At 41.2% G+C, this 16,629-nt stretch overlaps 1 protein-coding gene across 2 annotated transcripts in view; it reads left to right on the top strand.

Moving 5' to 3' along the window:
* The window catches only part of cltcl1 (clathrin, heavy chain-like 1), a 57,343-nt gene that overhangs the window by 4,052 nt on the left and 36,662 nt on the right, over positions 1 to 16,629 (top strand). For both annotated transcript variants that reach the window (XM_052032027.1, XM_052032026.1), the window contains exons 2-7: positions 6,440 to 6,647; positions 9,956 to 10,224; positions 11,613 to 11,774; positions 11,969 to 12,082; positions 13,905 to 14,078; positions 14,585 to 14,782. In XM_052032027.1, coding sequence (XP_051887987.1) covers positions 6,440 to 6,647; positions 9,956 to 10,224; positions 11,613 to 11,774; positions 11,969 to 12,082; positions 13,905 to 14,078; positions 14,585 to 14,782 — 1,125 coding nt within the window. The remainder of the gene's footprint in view (positions 1 to 6,439; positions 6,648 to 9,955; positions 10,225 to 11,612; positions 11,775 to 11,968; positions 12,083 to 13,904; positions 14,079 to 14,584; positions 14,783 to 16,629) is intronic.

Below are 16,629 nucleotides of genomic sequence, written 5' to 3'. Positions count from 1 at the left end.
TGGTGTTCTACTTGTCTGAAGGATATACTTGCAGTAGAACAACCTCAACGAAGTCACCAAATTGATTTTTGGGATGGGGAGGTTGTCAGGAGAGCTTAAGCAGACTGGCCCTAATACCTTTGAGTTTGGAAGAATGAGATAATCTCATTGAAACGTGCAAAGTTACTACAGGGTAGATGTGAGGCTGATGTTTCACCTGCCTGTGGAGTCTGAAACTAAAAGCACAATATCAAAGTAAAGGATTGGCTCTTTGGTACAAGTGAGATATTCATTACCCTCTCATTGAAGGAATCTGTTGTACTCTCTGACTCACAGGTTCAGTCGCCGAGTATATCCAAGACAGATTGATAGATTTTGAATATTAAGGGAAATAGAGGAATGAGGTTAGTGCAGGAAACTGGTGCTGAGGTGAAAAATTAACCATGATCTTATTGAATGGTGCAGCAGGAATGAGGGGCTGAATGGCCTGCTTGCAATTTTGTTTCTGGCTGAGTGTGCTAGTTCTGCTGGGCTTTATGGCACCAACTGTCAACTTGGAAGGCTGTTCAATTAATGTTTTTTTAAACAAATGTATGACATGGTGGGGATGTCCTTAATGTCAAATTGGTTCCACCTCATCTTTTTAACCATTCTGATTTGGTAAAGTCAAACAGTCCTTCCAAGAAGCTGTCTTCTCCACAAGTGTCTAATTTTTTTGGGGTATCGTTTACAAATGAATTTTAAGCAGGAATGGGCAACTTGGCCCATCTAGCTGTTCAGTCATACAATAGGGTCCAGGCAATTGTATCTTCATTCCCACATTGTTTACCCACTGTAACATTACACTTTGTGTACCTATCTACTTCTACCTTAAAGACAATTAAAGACTCTGCTTTGAGTAGGGAGGAGGAGGCTATTAATCTTGTATCTTTGCCCAAACTGGCAAGGTTGCTAGATATGGTCCCACGGCAGAACCTGATCCCCTTCACCCTAGAAGGAATAGCTAACCAAAGCTTTGTGGAATACAATTTTCTTTCCCCCATTCAGCTTTTCAGTCTTGCTGTTTTTGGATTAACCCAGTGAAAGTATGTTTTTGTTTTGTTGAAAACAGTATTTGTCGGCCTGACAGGCTTGAGGTTCAAATGCAAGGCAAATTGTGGTGTTGACGTTTCTAAGTGGTAGTGGATGTGAAGACAGCAGGCATTCGTAAGCTGGTTAGAATTAGAAGTGGCTCGCAACTACTTTGTAGGGAAGTTCCCAATCTTGCGGCAGAGTTAGCTAATTGTGGTACCAGTTGAGCATTATTTTTGCTCCATGGTTGTGGTTTGAGGTTTGGCTAAACTGGTCAGCAGGCAATAATTTTAAGCTAGTGGTAAATGCAACTTGAGTTTCCCATACTACTGTGACTTAAATTTGCAAATAGTTATTAATTGGTGAAGCTAGTCTAGTTTTCTGGTTTGTGTTCCAGACTGGTGGTTCTGTGCTTGAAATAAATTTGTGGTTTCCCTGGAATGGAACAAAGGTCCCTTCACTTTATTTTGCCTTGGTTGATTCCTCAAACTGAAGGCAATAGAATAATTTTACACCCAAATGACATGCTTTAACTAAAAATAAGCAGCAAAACCAAGTGGCCAATTAACTTGTTTAAGTGATTAAATCAAAAGGAAGATGACTTGTGTGTATTGTCCTACTCTTCATTTTTCAATTCTGGCTGTTTGCTGATGTTTTCTGACTTTGTTATCTGAAGGCTTCAGAGATTCCTGCTGTTGGAATTGTTGAGAAACATGCTTCAGAAGGTGAAATGGTCAACCAGATTAAATTTGACTGTACCAGTGGAGGCAGGTCAGGTGGTTATATTTGGAGCTTTATTGCTGTTCCTCCATTTAAAATTTAAAAATAACGTTCTACTAACTTTTAAACCTGTGTAAAATTATTTTTAATGACTGTTGTCTGTTGAGATTGTACCACAAGATGCAAAATCACAACTACTTTGATGCACTAGAGACGGCAGTGTTAAGAAAATTAGTTTCCTGCAGTTTATAATACTGTGGGGGGTGAGAGATTTCAGTTGCCTAGTAGTTGAGAACTTTTATGAATGTTTCCATTTATCATTTCAGGAAGAAACTTGAAAGGGTTGGTATTGGTTTATTATTGTCACTTGTACAGTGGTGCAGTGAGAAGCTTGTCTTACAAACCAGTCGTACAGGTCAATTCATTACACAGTGCAGTTACATTGGGTTGGTACAGAGTGCATTGATGTAGTACAGGTAAAAACAGTAACAGTACAAAGTGTCACAGTTACAGAGAGTGCAGTGCAATAAGGTGCAAGGTCACAAGAAGGTAGATCGTGAGGTCAGAGTCCATCTCATCATATAAGTGAACCGTTCAATAGTCTTATCACAGTGGGATAGAAGCTGTCCTTAAGTCTGGTGGTATGTGCCCTCAGACTTCTCTCCCATCAGGAAGATGATACAGGAGAGAATGACCCGGATGGGGTCTTTGATTATGCTGGCTGCTTCGCCAAGGCAGTGAGAGGTAAAGACAGAGTCCAAGGAGGGGAGGCTGGTGTCTGTGACGCGGTGGGCTGTGTCCACAACTCTCTGCAGTTTCTTGCGGTCCTGGGCAGAACAGTTGCCGTACCAAGCCATGATGCATCCAGATAGGATGCTTTCTATGGTGCATCGATAAAAGCTGGTGAGTGTCAAAGGGGACATGCCAAACTACTTTAGCCTCCAGAGGAAGTAGAGGCGCTGGTGAGCTTTTCTGGCTGTGGCATCTACGTGATTTGACCAGGGCAGGCTATTGGTGATGTTCACTCCCAGGAACTTGAAGCTCTCAACCCTCTCGACCTCAACACCGTTGATGTATACAGGTGCATGTACACTGCCCCCTTTCCTGAAGTCAATGACCAGCTCGTTTGTTTTGTTGACATTGAGGGAAAGGTTGTTGTCATGACACCATTCCACTAAGCTCTATCTCCTTCCTGTACTTCAACTCATCGCTGTTTGAGATACAGCCTACAACGGTGGTATCACCTGCAAACTTGTAGATAGAGTTAGAGCAGAATCTGGCCACACAATCATGAGTGTATAGGGAGTAGAGCAGAAGGCTGAGGACGCAGCCTTGTGGGGCACCAGTGCTGAGAATAATCGTGCCGGAGGTGTTGCTGCCTATCCTCACTGATTGTGGTCTGTTGGTTAGAAAGTCAAGGATCCAGTTACAGAGGGAGGTGTTGAGTCCTAGGTCTTGGAGTTTGGTGACAAGTTTGCTTGGGATTATAGTATTGAAGTCAGAGCTGTCAATAAACAATAGTCTAACGTAGGTGTCTTTACTATGCAGATGCTCCAGAGCTGAATGTAGGGTCAGGGAGATGGTGTCCGCTGTAGACCTGTTTCGGCGATAGGCGAATTGCAGTGGGTCCAGGTTGTCTGGGAGGCTGGAGTTGATGTGTGCCATGACCAGCACTTCATGATGGTGGATGTCAGAGCCACTGGTCGGTAGTCATTGAGACAGGTTACCTTGCTTTTCTTTGGTACTGGGACGATAGTGGTTTTCTTAAAACAGGGCTAAGAAATCGAGAATGCACCAAAGAAATGTATATGGGATCCTGAGTTATGGAGGCAGAGTATAACAGCTGGGTTATGATGCATCTAATATTAATCTAGTTTGACTTTGGTTAGAGTATTGTCTCCAACTCTGCCTGCGATCAAAATTTAGGAAGGGCAAAACTCTTGAGGGAGCAGGAGAGATTTACTGGCATGGTGTATGGGTGAAGAATTTCATTTGGATATACTAGAAAGCTAAGGTTCTTGCAGCAGAGAAAGCCATAAAAAATATTTAAGTTTAAAAAATTTGATTCATGAAATCAAAGATTTCAGATGAAGCCCATTCTCCCTAGATAACTGGAGGGCATGGATTCATTGCATGTTTCCCATTCAAGACTGGAATTTGGTAAAAGTGATATGCAAATACAACTGCTTTATGGTAAGAATTTGAAGTTGATAGAGGACTTGCAGTATGATGGCACTGTGCATTTCCTTCTCTGCAAAACTACATATTGTGATCGAATACTTGTCAATATTATTGAAGCAGAGACATGTATAATTTAAACTTCAGCTATTCTGTCCTTGTTTATGGCTGAGAATGGTACAGCTTGCAAAGTCTGGTATTTTGTAGCATTCAGATTGTGCTCTGTTCTGTGATATTGAACAGTGTTTGATGCCTTTAGTTTTGTGAAATTCAACAAGATCAGAATTAGAATCCCTTGGAATTTTCAATTGAGATTTGGGATGGTTCCTCAGCTTGTTCCTATCCAAGTTCTGGAAAACTGATTTTTGAATAGACTTTGAACCTGGAACCTTTACAGATTTTTTTGGTTCTACATCAAGGGCGAAGGGTAAGCTGGTGTTTTAATGCTATAGCACTGAGAATGTTCAAATACTGCTGCATGTGCCAACCTGTGAAATTGAACTGCAGTGACTGTCCAAAGTGCTTTTTGCACTATAATTGTTGGGTCAGTGATAATTTCTACTTGCTATCACTTGGCTTTGCCAGTGATTCTTGGCCTTTCAGTCTGCATGGAATTCTAATATAGTAATCTGTACACATCTGCATACAAATGAAACTTTCTAATGAAATTTGGCAGTGGCATCAAACTGCACATTATGTTAGTGCCAGGATTGACCAATTGAGTATTTTTACTTGCTGGCTTAGTCAGGCCAGGCATTCCTATATACAAGAGGAACAAAGGAGCAGGTTGTTTTGCCCTCCGAGCCCGTTTTCATCTATTACTGAGACAAGTCCATATACCCAGTTTTATCCCACGTACTTTGGTTAATATGTTAAAATTTCATAATTCATCTTGTTTGTAAGTGTGCCAAACATCTACCACCTTTGTACAGTTTCCTAACTTTGCATTCAAGGCTGGCGCTAATTTTTAAACTGCACAGTAGCAGACAATACAAATCTGAGTTCTGCAATCTCATTTGATCTGAGGTCTGGGTATTGCACTTCACTCTGTCCACTGCCATTGTGTCCTTCCTAATCTGCTGCATGCAGTGCTCAACACCATATCCTGAGCAAGATTGCACAACTTTGTATAAATGTTGCAAAAGTTTTGATTGTGGTTTATTTGAATATATGCATACCTCAACAGAGTCCAATGTCCTCAAGTTGTCACCAGGGATATTTATTCAGAATAGTGAACATAACGTGGAATTTTGCAAACCATCTTGTGACAGCAGTATCATCTGTCTGGTAATATGAAACCCACAAAGTTCCAATAATGTTCCTGGGCTTGCCAACAAAGTGCTGAACATGGAGTCTCTCTATCAGTAGGAAAACTATCAAAGATTGCCACTAGTTTACCCAAGCCCTTTTTTTTACATCTCCAAAGCATGCTCTATCTGAAGGTACCTACAGACTGAGCACACTGCAGTTTGGGTCACTGGCTATGTTCAATTACTCCTGCAGAGATGCTAATTGTTTTGCTATCCATGTTTTTTTTTGGGGGGGGGGGGGAGCGGTGTGTGGTTTTGGCAGAGAGATGGAGTTCATAACGCCAAGTGGTAGGAACGATGCTGCTCAGATTTTGGAGCTATATAAATTTAGGTGGATTTCTTATCACTGGGAATGTGGGCTCTTGAAGTTGGATGAGCTGCCGTGAACTACTACAGTCGATCTGGTGAAGTTGCTTCCAAAGAGCTTTTGAGTAAGGGGCATGTTCTAAAAGCAATTCAAATTTAAATATTTGCTTGTCATATTGAGTTTAATTTTTGCATTTACTTGGCGAACATAGTCCATGCCTGCATGCAGCAAAGCATAAACATTTGAGCACAGGGCAATGAGTGGCAATTAACGATCACACAACAAATGTTCCAAGCAATGATGCTTTGCAGGGTTTCTGGATAACTCAATAAAGTTCCTGGATAAAGGGCATCCAATATCAGTTCAAATTTTTCTTCACTAATCAAGAAAATACCATCTGTAGAAAACTTTACAGACTTGGAAACTTGTCTGAGGGAAGAAAGTATAAAACTTGCATAAAGCATCGCAAAAATTAATCGCTTGAATTTTCTCCATAGTGTATTTCTGGAAGGTATGTTCTAGCATAGGCACATCAGTAACTTGAACAAGCAACTAAATTACATAGGTGTGGGGTTTCAATTCAGATCCATGTGGAGTAGCCAGTATCATCACACAGCAAAGAATGCTTGGGTAGCAATCTACATTCATTTTAATTGCTATATAATTTCTGGTATTTAAAAAAAACCTGTCTTTGAATTCAGTGGTTTTATTCCAATTACTGATAATTCAAGTCCATTGGTGATCAGTGACCTGCAGATAGCTTGTGTACCCTTCATTGCTGGCTTAAGTTGGAGAAAAACATTGTTCTGGCATGTAAGATTAGCAGCTTACCTTCCATTAGCTGGGATCAAAATCTGTTATTTTTCCCCTCAAGCTCCAGAACCAAGGAGTGAATCCTGCCAACATTGGGTTCAGTACCCTTACTATGGAATCGGACAAGTTCATCTGTATCAGGGAGAAGGTGGGAGATCAGGCACAAGTTGTTGTCGTTGATCTGAATGACCCAACAAATCCAATCCGGCGTCCAATATCTGCTGACAGCGTCATCATGAATCCAGCAAGCAAAGTGATTGCTCTGAAAGGTATGGATCCAAGAATAACCCATGTTACTGAAATAGCACAGTTTTCCTAACAAATTAGCAATTTAATAAAGTGTAGACATTAGGTACTGTTTATTACTATTTGTATCAATTTTTGTTACTGATTATATACTTTCCTTCCTGCTTTCTTGTCTCAATTTCAGATGGTGAGTTCTTTGTTCTGTGGCAGTAAAACCTCTGAGTGGGTCTTTTCATTATAAGCAAACCTCATCAACTTAATGTAGGCACTTTCTAAATGGTATATTGACTAATGAGCAATGCCCGAATTCTTCTCCAAATTTGCAGGAGAATCTCAAACTCAACCTGATGAATTCAGAGTTCTATTATACAGTATGCTAATTTAGCAGGCGAGTGGCCCTAAATTTTGTTCTGACCATCACTTTGACAGCACATTGGCAGGTCAGTGGAACCTATTGCTTCAGAAGATGTAATGAACTAAAGCAGCGGTTTCCAGACCGTGGCATACATGCCTCCACTGTGGTAACACAAGATATCTTCAGGGGATGTACACTGGCAGATTTAATTTTCATTTATAGTGCAAAGTTGTGGGCATTTGCCTTAAATGAGACAATCGAGCAACTGGAGTAAATATTTTAAGTTTACTTTAGCGCATTTTTGTGTGTCTTGTGGGGAAAACAGGTCCAACTTTTCCAGATAACAAACTCTGCATTTAGAATGGAACAAAAGGCATGAGCTGCTGTTCCTCGTGATGTCCTTCAGGACTGAGGGTGACTTGCTTCCAATCCACTTCTGAGTGACAGATGCCCATATGTGAATTCTTGTAGGGTTCTGTAATTACTTGAAATTTGAATGTTTGTTGAAGTTGATGTATTAGGAATTTGAATTGCAGATTATTTAATTGGCATTTAATGAGTTGTGTGAGCAGCTGAGATCTATTCTGAACTATTGTAAAGTGGAAACTAAGCCAAATGTACAGGACTGCACGTGACCAGCTGTTACCATACATCCTGTCATGTAAATCAGTAGCTTCTATAATGGTTCTGGAAACCTACATTGGCAAACTGCTTTAGCCAGGCAGCATACAAATGTCATGTCACTTCAAATCTGAAAATAATGGTTTAGGCAATCTACTGGCACAAGTATTTAGACTATCACAGTGGGTGAACCAAGTTTATTGCAAAGTGTTTAAAAGTTGCTGATAGTGGTTTGCCATCTGAGAACGACCCTTAAATTCATGCATGCTATGTCCTTTGTGTGCTTTGCACTGTTATTCTATCGTATTGTAAAAATGGTTTTCTGCCAAAAGCTTGCATTTCTCTTCTGGAGTAGCTTGCTTTGGCAGTATCCAGAAGAGGATTTATCTGAGCAAGATTTTGTGTATTTTTGCGCTGTGCTGTTGTAAAAGTGCGTGCAGGATTTATTAGCATGTGGTGTTTTGATCAGTGATTCTGCTGTTGTATGCATCCCACCATGTGAATTGTCTGAAATTTGAGCCACATCTCCCTCATTGGTCTCCACCCCAAAAAAGTTCCTGAACCCAGGTGACTAGCTATCCAAAGAGCCCTCTTGCATATAGTAGTTGGATATTGGTGAGAAAGCAGAACCCCTCCTACAGCCATCTACCAGCTTAAACCCCAGTTATTCCTTGACCTCTGAACTGAGGTTCAGAACACCTGATTTACTCTAGTTAGTTTCCAGAAGAGCTGAGGTGTGCCAGCAAAACTGCACCATGATAGCTTGATTCTAAATGTAGTTCAGCTTGTCATTCTAGCAGATACTTGGTCTGATACCCAAGTAGCTTGATAATTAGCAGGCAATGAGCAAATGTTGTTGTGGAATATGGGCACCCCTGCAAGAGCAGCATGATTAGATTTTTGTATGTGGTTTTGTGGGTGATGGTGATGGTTTGGAATCCATGGGCAGATTATGGGGTCTGCAAGATCATCTGATGACTGAAATTGCATCAGACCTTCCCTCAAGTGTATGGCTGTTACACTCATAGCGCAGTTCCTTTTTTTTGGGATTGACTAATGCACCTGAGATTAGAACTGGGTCTTTAAGAAATACTTGCTTGATTACCTTTTGAGGATTGAAAATGCTCGGGTATTGTTCAGTTACCAGCCAGGTCAGAAAGTTTGTTCTGAAGAAGCAGCAAGTTTTTTTGATCTGCAGATGTTGGAAATGTAATGGGTAGAACAACTCCAGTCTCTACATTGTGAAGGTAATTACATTTTGTAGCTCTTGAGGTAGCACTTCAATACTGTAGGCACTAGTTATAAAAGGGATTTGTAGCTCTCCAGTGTAAACCAAACACAAACCTTGCAATTTAAAATGAGGTGATTCAACAATGTAGCTGGCTTTGAGATGAAAGCTCCAGCTATCTTTGGCCAAGAAATGTCTGTAAGGAGTTTGTACGTTCTCCCCGTGTGTCTGCGTGGGTTTCCTCCGGGTGCTCCAGTTTTCTCCCACATTCCAAAGACGTATGGGTAGGTTAATTTGGGTTTAAGAAATGGGCAGCGTGGACTTGTTGGGCCGGAAGGGCCTGTTACCATGCTGTAAATTTTAAAAATTAATTTTAAAATTTAAAAATTTAAATGTGTTGCTTTGACTTTTTGTACTTTATTACTGCATCAAGAAGTTTTCCAAGTGCTTATTGTCTGTCTCCGGAGGTAGCCGTGTCAAGTTTCTTTACAGAATAGCTGCTAAATTTGGAGCTGCTTTGCTGTTAAATAAGGATGAATCTGTAGGGTTGTCTCCAATCCCAATAGCAGCCTAAAACTTTGATTGCAGTTCAATAGAGGGGTTTTCAGAGCTGATTTAAAAGGTGTTTGAGTGATTACCTGGAAATGGCAAAAAGAAAAAGGAGAAAAATCAATTCTCTAATGCTACCATCTCAATAAGGAATTTTATTTTTGTGTCCTTGTGCATTTAATTTGTTCTTTGTTTTTGGTTGGAATCTAAACCAATATATTTAGCCCAAAAGTAAATTATCTTTTGTTTTTGCTGCATCACCACTCTTTGAAGAGAACTTCCAATCTTACTTTTATTGATCCTATCTGAATCAATAACCAGATGTTTGTCACTCAGCTTTTTTTTGTGCAGAGGAAATTTGGGTTTAACTATGGTTAATAATCCATGTTAGATCTGAGAGATGGAAAGCACCAAAATTGGAGAGATGAGGCTAGTTTGGTTCGTTCTAAGATCAGATCAGATTTCTTCCTCTTCCTGCCGACAGCTACTGTACTTGTAAATCATTTGGGACATTATTGCAGTGAGGGGAAAATCTGGTCTGAATGGTGTATTCACTTTTCTTTGTTTACGAATGATAGCTGGAAAAACACTTCAGATATTTAACATTGAAATGAAGAGCAAAGTGAAAGCCCACACCATGGTTGAAGAAGTGACTTTCTGGAAGTGGATCTCTTTGAACACTGTTGCCCTGGTAACTGAGACTGCAGTATTCCATTGGAGCATGGAAGGTGATTCTCACCCACAGAAAATGTTTGACAGACATGCAAGCTTGGCAGGCTGTCAGATCATTAACTACCGGACAGATCTTCAACAGAAGTGGCTGCTGCTAATTGGAATCTCAGCACAGGTAAAATTATCTTTCTGCTTGTTTTATAAAGGTTTGCATCCTTTGGCTCACTGATTTTGATCTCTGTTAGACTGAGCTGTTAGTGGTCTTTGAAGCATCTAGGGTTTGAACCCATTACAATTCAATGTGGCTTTGAATATTGAACTGTTGGAAGTGCCATTTTCTGGATGTTGAGACCCTACTTCTGCCCACTCAAGTACACAAACAAGATCCTGTGGCACTATTTCAAAGGGCTTGGTACCTTGGCCAATACTTAAACTGTTTTAGTGATAGAGATTGTTATCTATTCATTGGTTATGACCTTGCTCTGACCAAATTAGTATTGCTTTTCCTGCATTACAACTTGAGTACTTTTCAAAGTACTTGCATGCCTTGGGATGGCTGAGGTAAAGCTTCTACGTAAGTGCAAGTTTTTGGTGACTGGTTTTTCCCTGTCAGTTCTAATGTGTTGTGGTCAAAATTCCAGAAGTCCCCATTTTGCCTTGTCCAGTTTCACTCAAAGGTTGCCACTTTAAGCCTCTCAGATAATACTGAGGAACATACTAGAAGTAGTAGTTTTTGATAGGAAAACCTGAGAGCAGTGTGTTTGAATGTTAACACACCTGCCATAGAGGTGTGTTGGATTAGCAGAAGAGCACTGGTGAGTGCAGTTTTCTTCAAGTTTGTTCACCTTAATGTTGTCCCCTCTCATTTTAAGCCTTTGCAAATGTTTTCTCCAGCTGGATGCTAACCTGGAGATGTTTTGAACTCCAGTCTCTGTGCTGGTTCCCTGACATCAACACTGGGAGGGAAGTGTATTCAAATTGCCAGCCTGTAGAGCTATGTATTCCATTAGTGCTAGTGCCTTAATGTAACGTTGTATTCTGTGCCAAGAACATTTTCCAGAGCAGAGCTACCCCCTAGGTTAATGAGCTGCTGGCACATTTGGCCAGACCCCTGAAGAAAGTGCTTCTCTAATTATCTATCATTGCCATAGTCCCCCTTTTCAAAGATACTTGAATTACTGAAATGTTCTGTAGCACAACTAAAGGAAGAGGAATAACTTGTGTAAACTAGAATCTATCTAGCCAGCCCTGAACCATTCGGTCAGAATTGCATTCTACTTTGAAATGTCTAACTGCCCAAGCTGGAAAATGATGCAGAATGCACAGCTTACTCCACCGAGTAGCAGAGCTGCTGAAAAACATTTATTCTTGCTAACCACGTAATTTGACAGCAATTGTCCCTATTGGTTTAATCTAATAACTTTTGGACTGATTGCAGTCTATTTTCTTGCCCCCTTGCTAGTCGGGTGTGAGTTGTGCTCATGCAGTGCTTCAGTTATTTTTCCCACTCGGGTCTGATGTAGCAGTGAAATTCCTTTTCAATCTTTTTTTTCCCTCATTTAGCAAAACAGAGTAGTTGGTGCAATGCAGCTGTATTCTGTGGACCGAAAGGTATCGCAGCCAATTGAGGGCCATGCTGCAGCTTTTGCTGACTTCAAACTGGAAGAAAATCCTAAGCCATCAACCCTCTTTTGCTTTGCAGTTCGCAGTCAAGCTGGAGGAAAGGTAAGCTATATTGTCAGCATTTTAATCTGCATATTACAGTCTTGTACCACGTGTTAAACCTAGTGATATCATTCTCCATGTGAGTTTAAATCCACCTGAATCACTGTGTCAAACCTTGAGGTGGCTTTGCACATGTAATTTGTGGCTAAAATGAATAACCTGACTTCTTCAAACCAACTTAAAATCTCTTGCAGTTACATATAATAGAAGTAGGTCAGCCTCCTGCTGGAAATCAGCCTTTCACAAAGAGAGCAGTGGATGTGTTTTTCCCTCCTGAGGCTCAAACTGACTTTCCTGTAGCAATGCAGGTAAGCAACCAACTTTGCACTTGAAACTTTATACTATGTTGTACCATTATAGTGTAAAGGGAAGAAGCCAACCCATACATTCTCCTTGTGCCACTTTTTTTCTGAAGCAGAAGCTTAAATAACAGGTCATTGACCTGAAACTTTATGAAGAAACAAGATGCTGGAGGAACTCAGCAGGTCAGGCAGCATCTGTGGAGAAAAGCAGGCGGTCAATGTTTCGGGTCAGGGCCCTTCTTTAGGACTGAAGATAGGAAAAGGGGGAAGTCCAATATAAAGGGGGGGGGGACAGAGCAGTGACAGGTGGACAAAAGGGGGGAGGCAGGGTGGGCACGAGGTCGTAATGGGTAAATGCAGTTAAGAGAGAGTGATAGGCAGATGAGGGGAGAGCAGATCCACCAGGGATGGGTGAAAGGTATGGAGGCAGGTGTCCCATGGGGTGGGGGGGGAGGGGAGATAAAGGGGCGGGGGATTTGGTTTATTTAAAGTGGGAAAACTCCATGTCCTTACTGTTAGGCTGTAAAGTCCCAAGAGGGAAAATGAGATGCTGTTGCTCCAGTTTGCGTTTGGACTTCTGGGTGTGGAGGAGGTCAAGGACTGACTTCGGTGATGGAATGGGAGGGGGAGTTGAAGTGACTGGCAATGAGGAGTTGCAGATCGCAGTTAACTGTTACTTTAAAAGTTATTAGATTAAACCAGTAAGGACAATTGCTGTCAACTTTGACTGTTTCTCTCTTTGCAAACATTGCCTGAGCCGTTCTAGCACCTTGTTTAATAACATAAATGGCATATCTGGGTTGTCCACTTGATTTTAGTGCAATAATGTTTCTTGCAAATGAATGTATTCTAACATAAAATTTAAGATGAAGTGATAGTTTACTAACCAATTCATAATGTGGAATTGGAGGATGCTGCTCCACGCAGACTGCAATGGGCAGATTCTCCTCATCAGTTCACCTGAAGCAGTGAGAGAGTTCTCTTGGTCACAGTTTTTAAAAAATTTTTTTTAAAATTTCCATTTACAGTGTGGTAACAGGCCCTTCCAGCCCAATGAGTCTGTGCCGTCCATTTTAAACCCAAATTAACCTACCTGTACGTCTTTGGAATGTGGGAGGAAACGGGAGCACCCGGAGGAAACCCCCACAGACACGGGAGAACGTACGAACTCCTTACAGACAGCAATGGGAATTGAACCCTGATCGCTGGCGCTGTAATAGCGTCGAGCTAACTGCTGCGCTACCGTGCCGCCCCAAATTGTCTCACGTGAGACAAAGATAGAAGAATGTACATAAAACTAGTTTCCTACTTGTAAACTGATGCAGATTTTAAATTATTTTACCAGTGTTCCTTCTCTTTCCCTTTCACAAACATCACTGTCCTGTTCCATCCTTCAGTGGACTTGCCGGCTTGAGGGATGCTTCTCAAAGTTGGAAGCGAGTGGCACACAAGTGAAATGTGCTTGCTTTATTTTGTTGTAAATGGATGACAGAACTGCAAGTTCTATAAAGCAAAGCAATAAAAATGCTGGCATTGCCCGTGTGTTATGAAAGGCTTTTGGGGGGGTGGGGGAACATCTTATGACTCTTTAGTTCACTGTCAGGATGCTTAGTTTCCAATGTGATGCTTGCCTATCATAAAATAGTCAACTGTGTGCAAAATCATGAAACAAACATTTGCCTTGGTCAAATAGTTTGGAGGTAATCTCATCTGGGGCTCAAGCATGTTGCAAGTTCATGATTTTAAAGGACTTCTGTGAAATTTCTTTGCTCTATAACTAAAGTTATTGATATCCTTAAGGGCTGTGGAATTGTTTTTTGATTGGCAGATTGGAGCTAAATATGGCGTTATATATCTGATTACAAAATATGGTTACATCCACTTGTACGACTTGGAGTCTGGAGCTTGCATCTACATGAACCGCATTAGTGCTGAGACCATTTTTGTGACTGCTCCCCATGAACCTACTTCTGGCATTATTGGAGTCAATAAAAAAGGACAGGTATTTCATCTGTTGCATTTAGTCTTAAGCCGTTTGTATCTCTGGTTGAAATGGAGAAGCTGGTATTTTTTTTGTTTTTGAAAATAAGCTTGTTTCCCAATTATTCCTGCATGCTGCTTAACTTGCAAGGGCATACAAGTATTTTGTTCCTGAAACACCCAACCTGGAATGTGGCCACTTGAGTAAACTTCCAGGAATCCATTGAATTTTAAATGGAAGTAGTTTGTTGACAAGCTATTTTTTTGTTTTCCAACATGTGTTGCTTGATGTGGGGTGGTGCTCATTCACAGAGGAGCCTTGGTTTGATGATTAGCAGGAGATTTAAACATGGGGTGTTCACTTTTTGAATCTAGTGATGTCGAGGGTCAGTTGCAGAACTTTACTGTTTTCCTGCCCTATATATCCAGCACTTCAGCTGTAAGAGATTTCTTTAAATGCTGTTAGGTGTCAATAGTGTATGGATGTTGTTATACTGATTGGCTTAATTATGCAATTTTTGCTTTCAGGTTCTTTCAGTCTGTGTGGAAGAAGAAAATATTGTTAATTATACCACCAATGTGCTCCAAAACCCTGATTTAGCTTTGCGTATGGCTGTAAGAAGCAACCTTGCTGGTGCTGAGGAACTGTTTGCACGGAAGTTCAATACCTTGTTTGCACAAGGGAACTATGCTGAAGCTGCGAAAGTAGCTGCATCCGCACCAAAGGTGCGTACCAATTCTCATGCACCAGTAACTGAAGCAAGCTCGGTGTTCGTGAAGGTGGACTTGTTCTCGGAACTTCTGATCCATAAGTGTTAGAGAACAACTAGAAGGTGGACTTGTTCTCGGAACTTCTGATCCATAAGTGTTAGAGAACAGTTATGATGTTCAAAGTATACCATTATGATTTGGAGAAATTCAGCGGGTCAGGCAGCATCTATGGAAGGAAATGGACAGTCAATGTTTTGGGTCGAGACCCTTCATCTGGACCGGAAGAAACGGAGAGATAGCTAGTATAGAAAGCTTTCTATGTTGGCTATCTTCTTACCCCTCCCCCCAGCTGCCTGTCCCGCTGAGTTCCTCCAGCGCCTTTCGTGTGTTGCTCTAGATTCTAGCATCTGCAGTCTCTTGTGTCACCATTATGATTTTGTATTTTGGGCGTTGATTCCCACTTAGCCAGTTTTTCAACTGAAGATCTTTGAGCACCGTTTTGAACAAAATAACTATCGTAATATTCACGAGTTAATCTCTGAATATCTGCCATGCTTTATAGCTGGAATTCTCTCTGCATTCCTTTCAAGTACTTGGCTGCTCTTCCAGTTAAACTATCCATTTGCCTCGTTCCTATGCTTCCAGTACTCGATCTTTTATAAATTGACACATTTTTCGCAGTTGTCCAATCCCCTGCAACCACTGTTAGGCGTGTGATTGAAGTATGGTAAGACTCTCCGCGATTTCCTCCCTTTCTCTTTTAGCAGCCTGAAGAATATTTAATCTGGGATTGACAATTAATCCACTTTCAAAGATGCTGAACCCCTTAACTTCTGTCACATCCAGCTTTTCTCGCGCATACTCCTTGTCTACAACATCTCTGTAGGCAGCCACAAAGTAATCATAAAGAACTTGGCTCACATCTCCACTTCCATGCACAGGCACCTCTTTTATCCCAATAGGCCTTGTAAATCTTATTTATTTTTTTAAACACTTCTGGATTTTTAAAAAATTTGCCAGTGTTTTTCCCAATGTCCCTTCTTGAACTTCGCTTCTGTAGTTTCTGTCTGTTCTTCTGGCCTTCGTGCTGCATTCAGCTCCTGGTGTCTGACTAGCTTTCCCTGCCTTCTGTGCCGCCTCCAGAGATTGGCAGTCTCACACCTTTGTATAGGTGCATGTTTACCCGGGCCCCTCAAATCTTTGAATCCCTCCCGCTGGTCAGAATGACTTTTTGAGTACTTTACAGGTACACGAAAGGTTTAGAAGGATGTGGGCCCAACACTGGCAAATGGGACTAGCTTGGGTGGGCATGGACCAGTTGGGCTGAATGGCCTGTTTCCCTGCTGTATGACTATTTTCCATCTATTTGCTAAATTATTTGTCCGGTCAAATCAACCTTACCCCAGTTTGGAACCTTTACTCCTATTTTGTCTTTTCTGTAACTGTCATAAATTACTGAAGTAGAATTGTAACCACAACAATGCTCTCTCCCTGATGGTCCTTCCATCTGGCCAGTGTAGTTTGGTACAATTGAATCCAGTTCTAAAATCCTGTCAAAACCCACCTGCATCCTAAACTAGAGCCCTTGCTGACCTAACTTCTGCTTTCATCAATGCCCACCTTCCTGCATCTCCAGCTTCAGGTCTTGGGATTCACATCCTCTTGTTTTAATCCCTTCATGACTTCAAATACTGTCTCAACCACCCAGCCCAACAAACTCCCCAGAATCCTCTTCTGCTTTCCATAAAATCCTTCCTCAGCTTCTGTCCTTGACTTAAGAATCACTTTGGTGACTGACGTTGTGGGCAGCCTCTAATTTATTCAGACTCATTACATATAAAACATGGGCTGAGGTTCTAGTT

The sequence above is a fragment of the Pristis pectinata genome, chromosome 17 (assembly GCF_009764475.1).
Source record: "Pristis pectinata isolate sPriPec2 chromosome 17, sPriPec2.1.pri, whole genome shotgun sequence".
Taxonomy (NCBI): domain Eukaryota; kingdom Metazoa; phylum Chordata; class Chondrichthyes; order Rhinopristiformes; family Pristidae; genus Pristis; species Pristis pectinata.
This window is presented reverse-complemented; position numbering and strand designations above follow the sequence as displayed.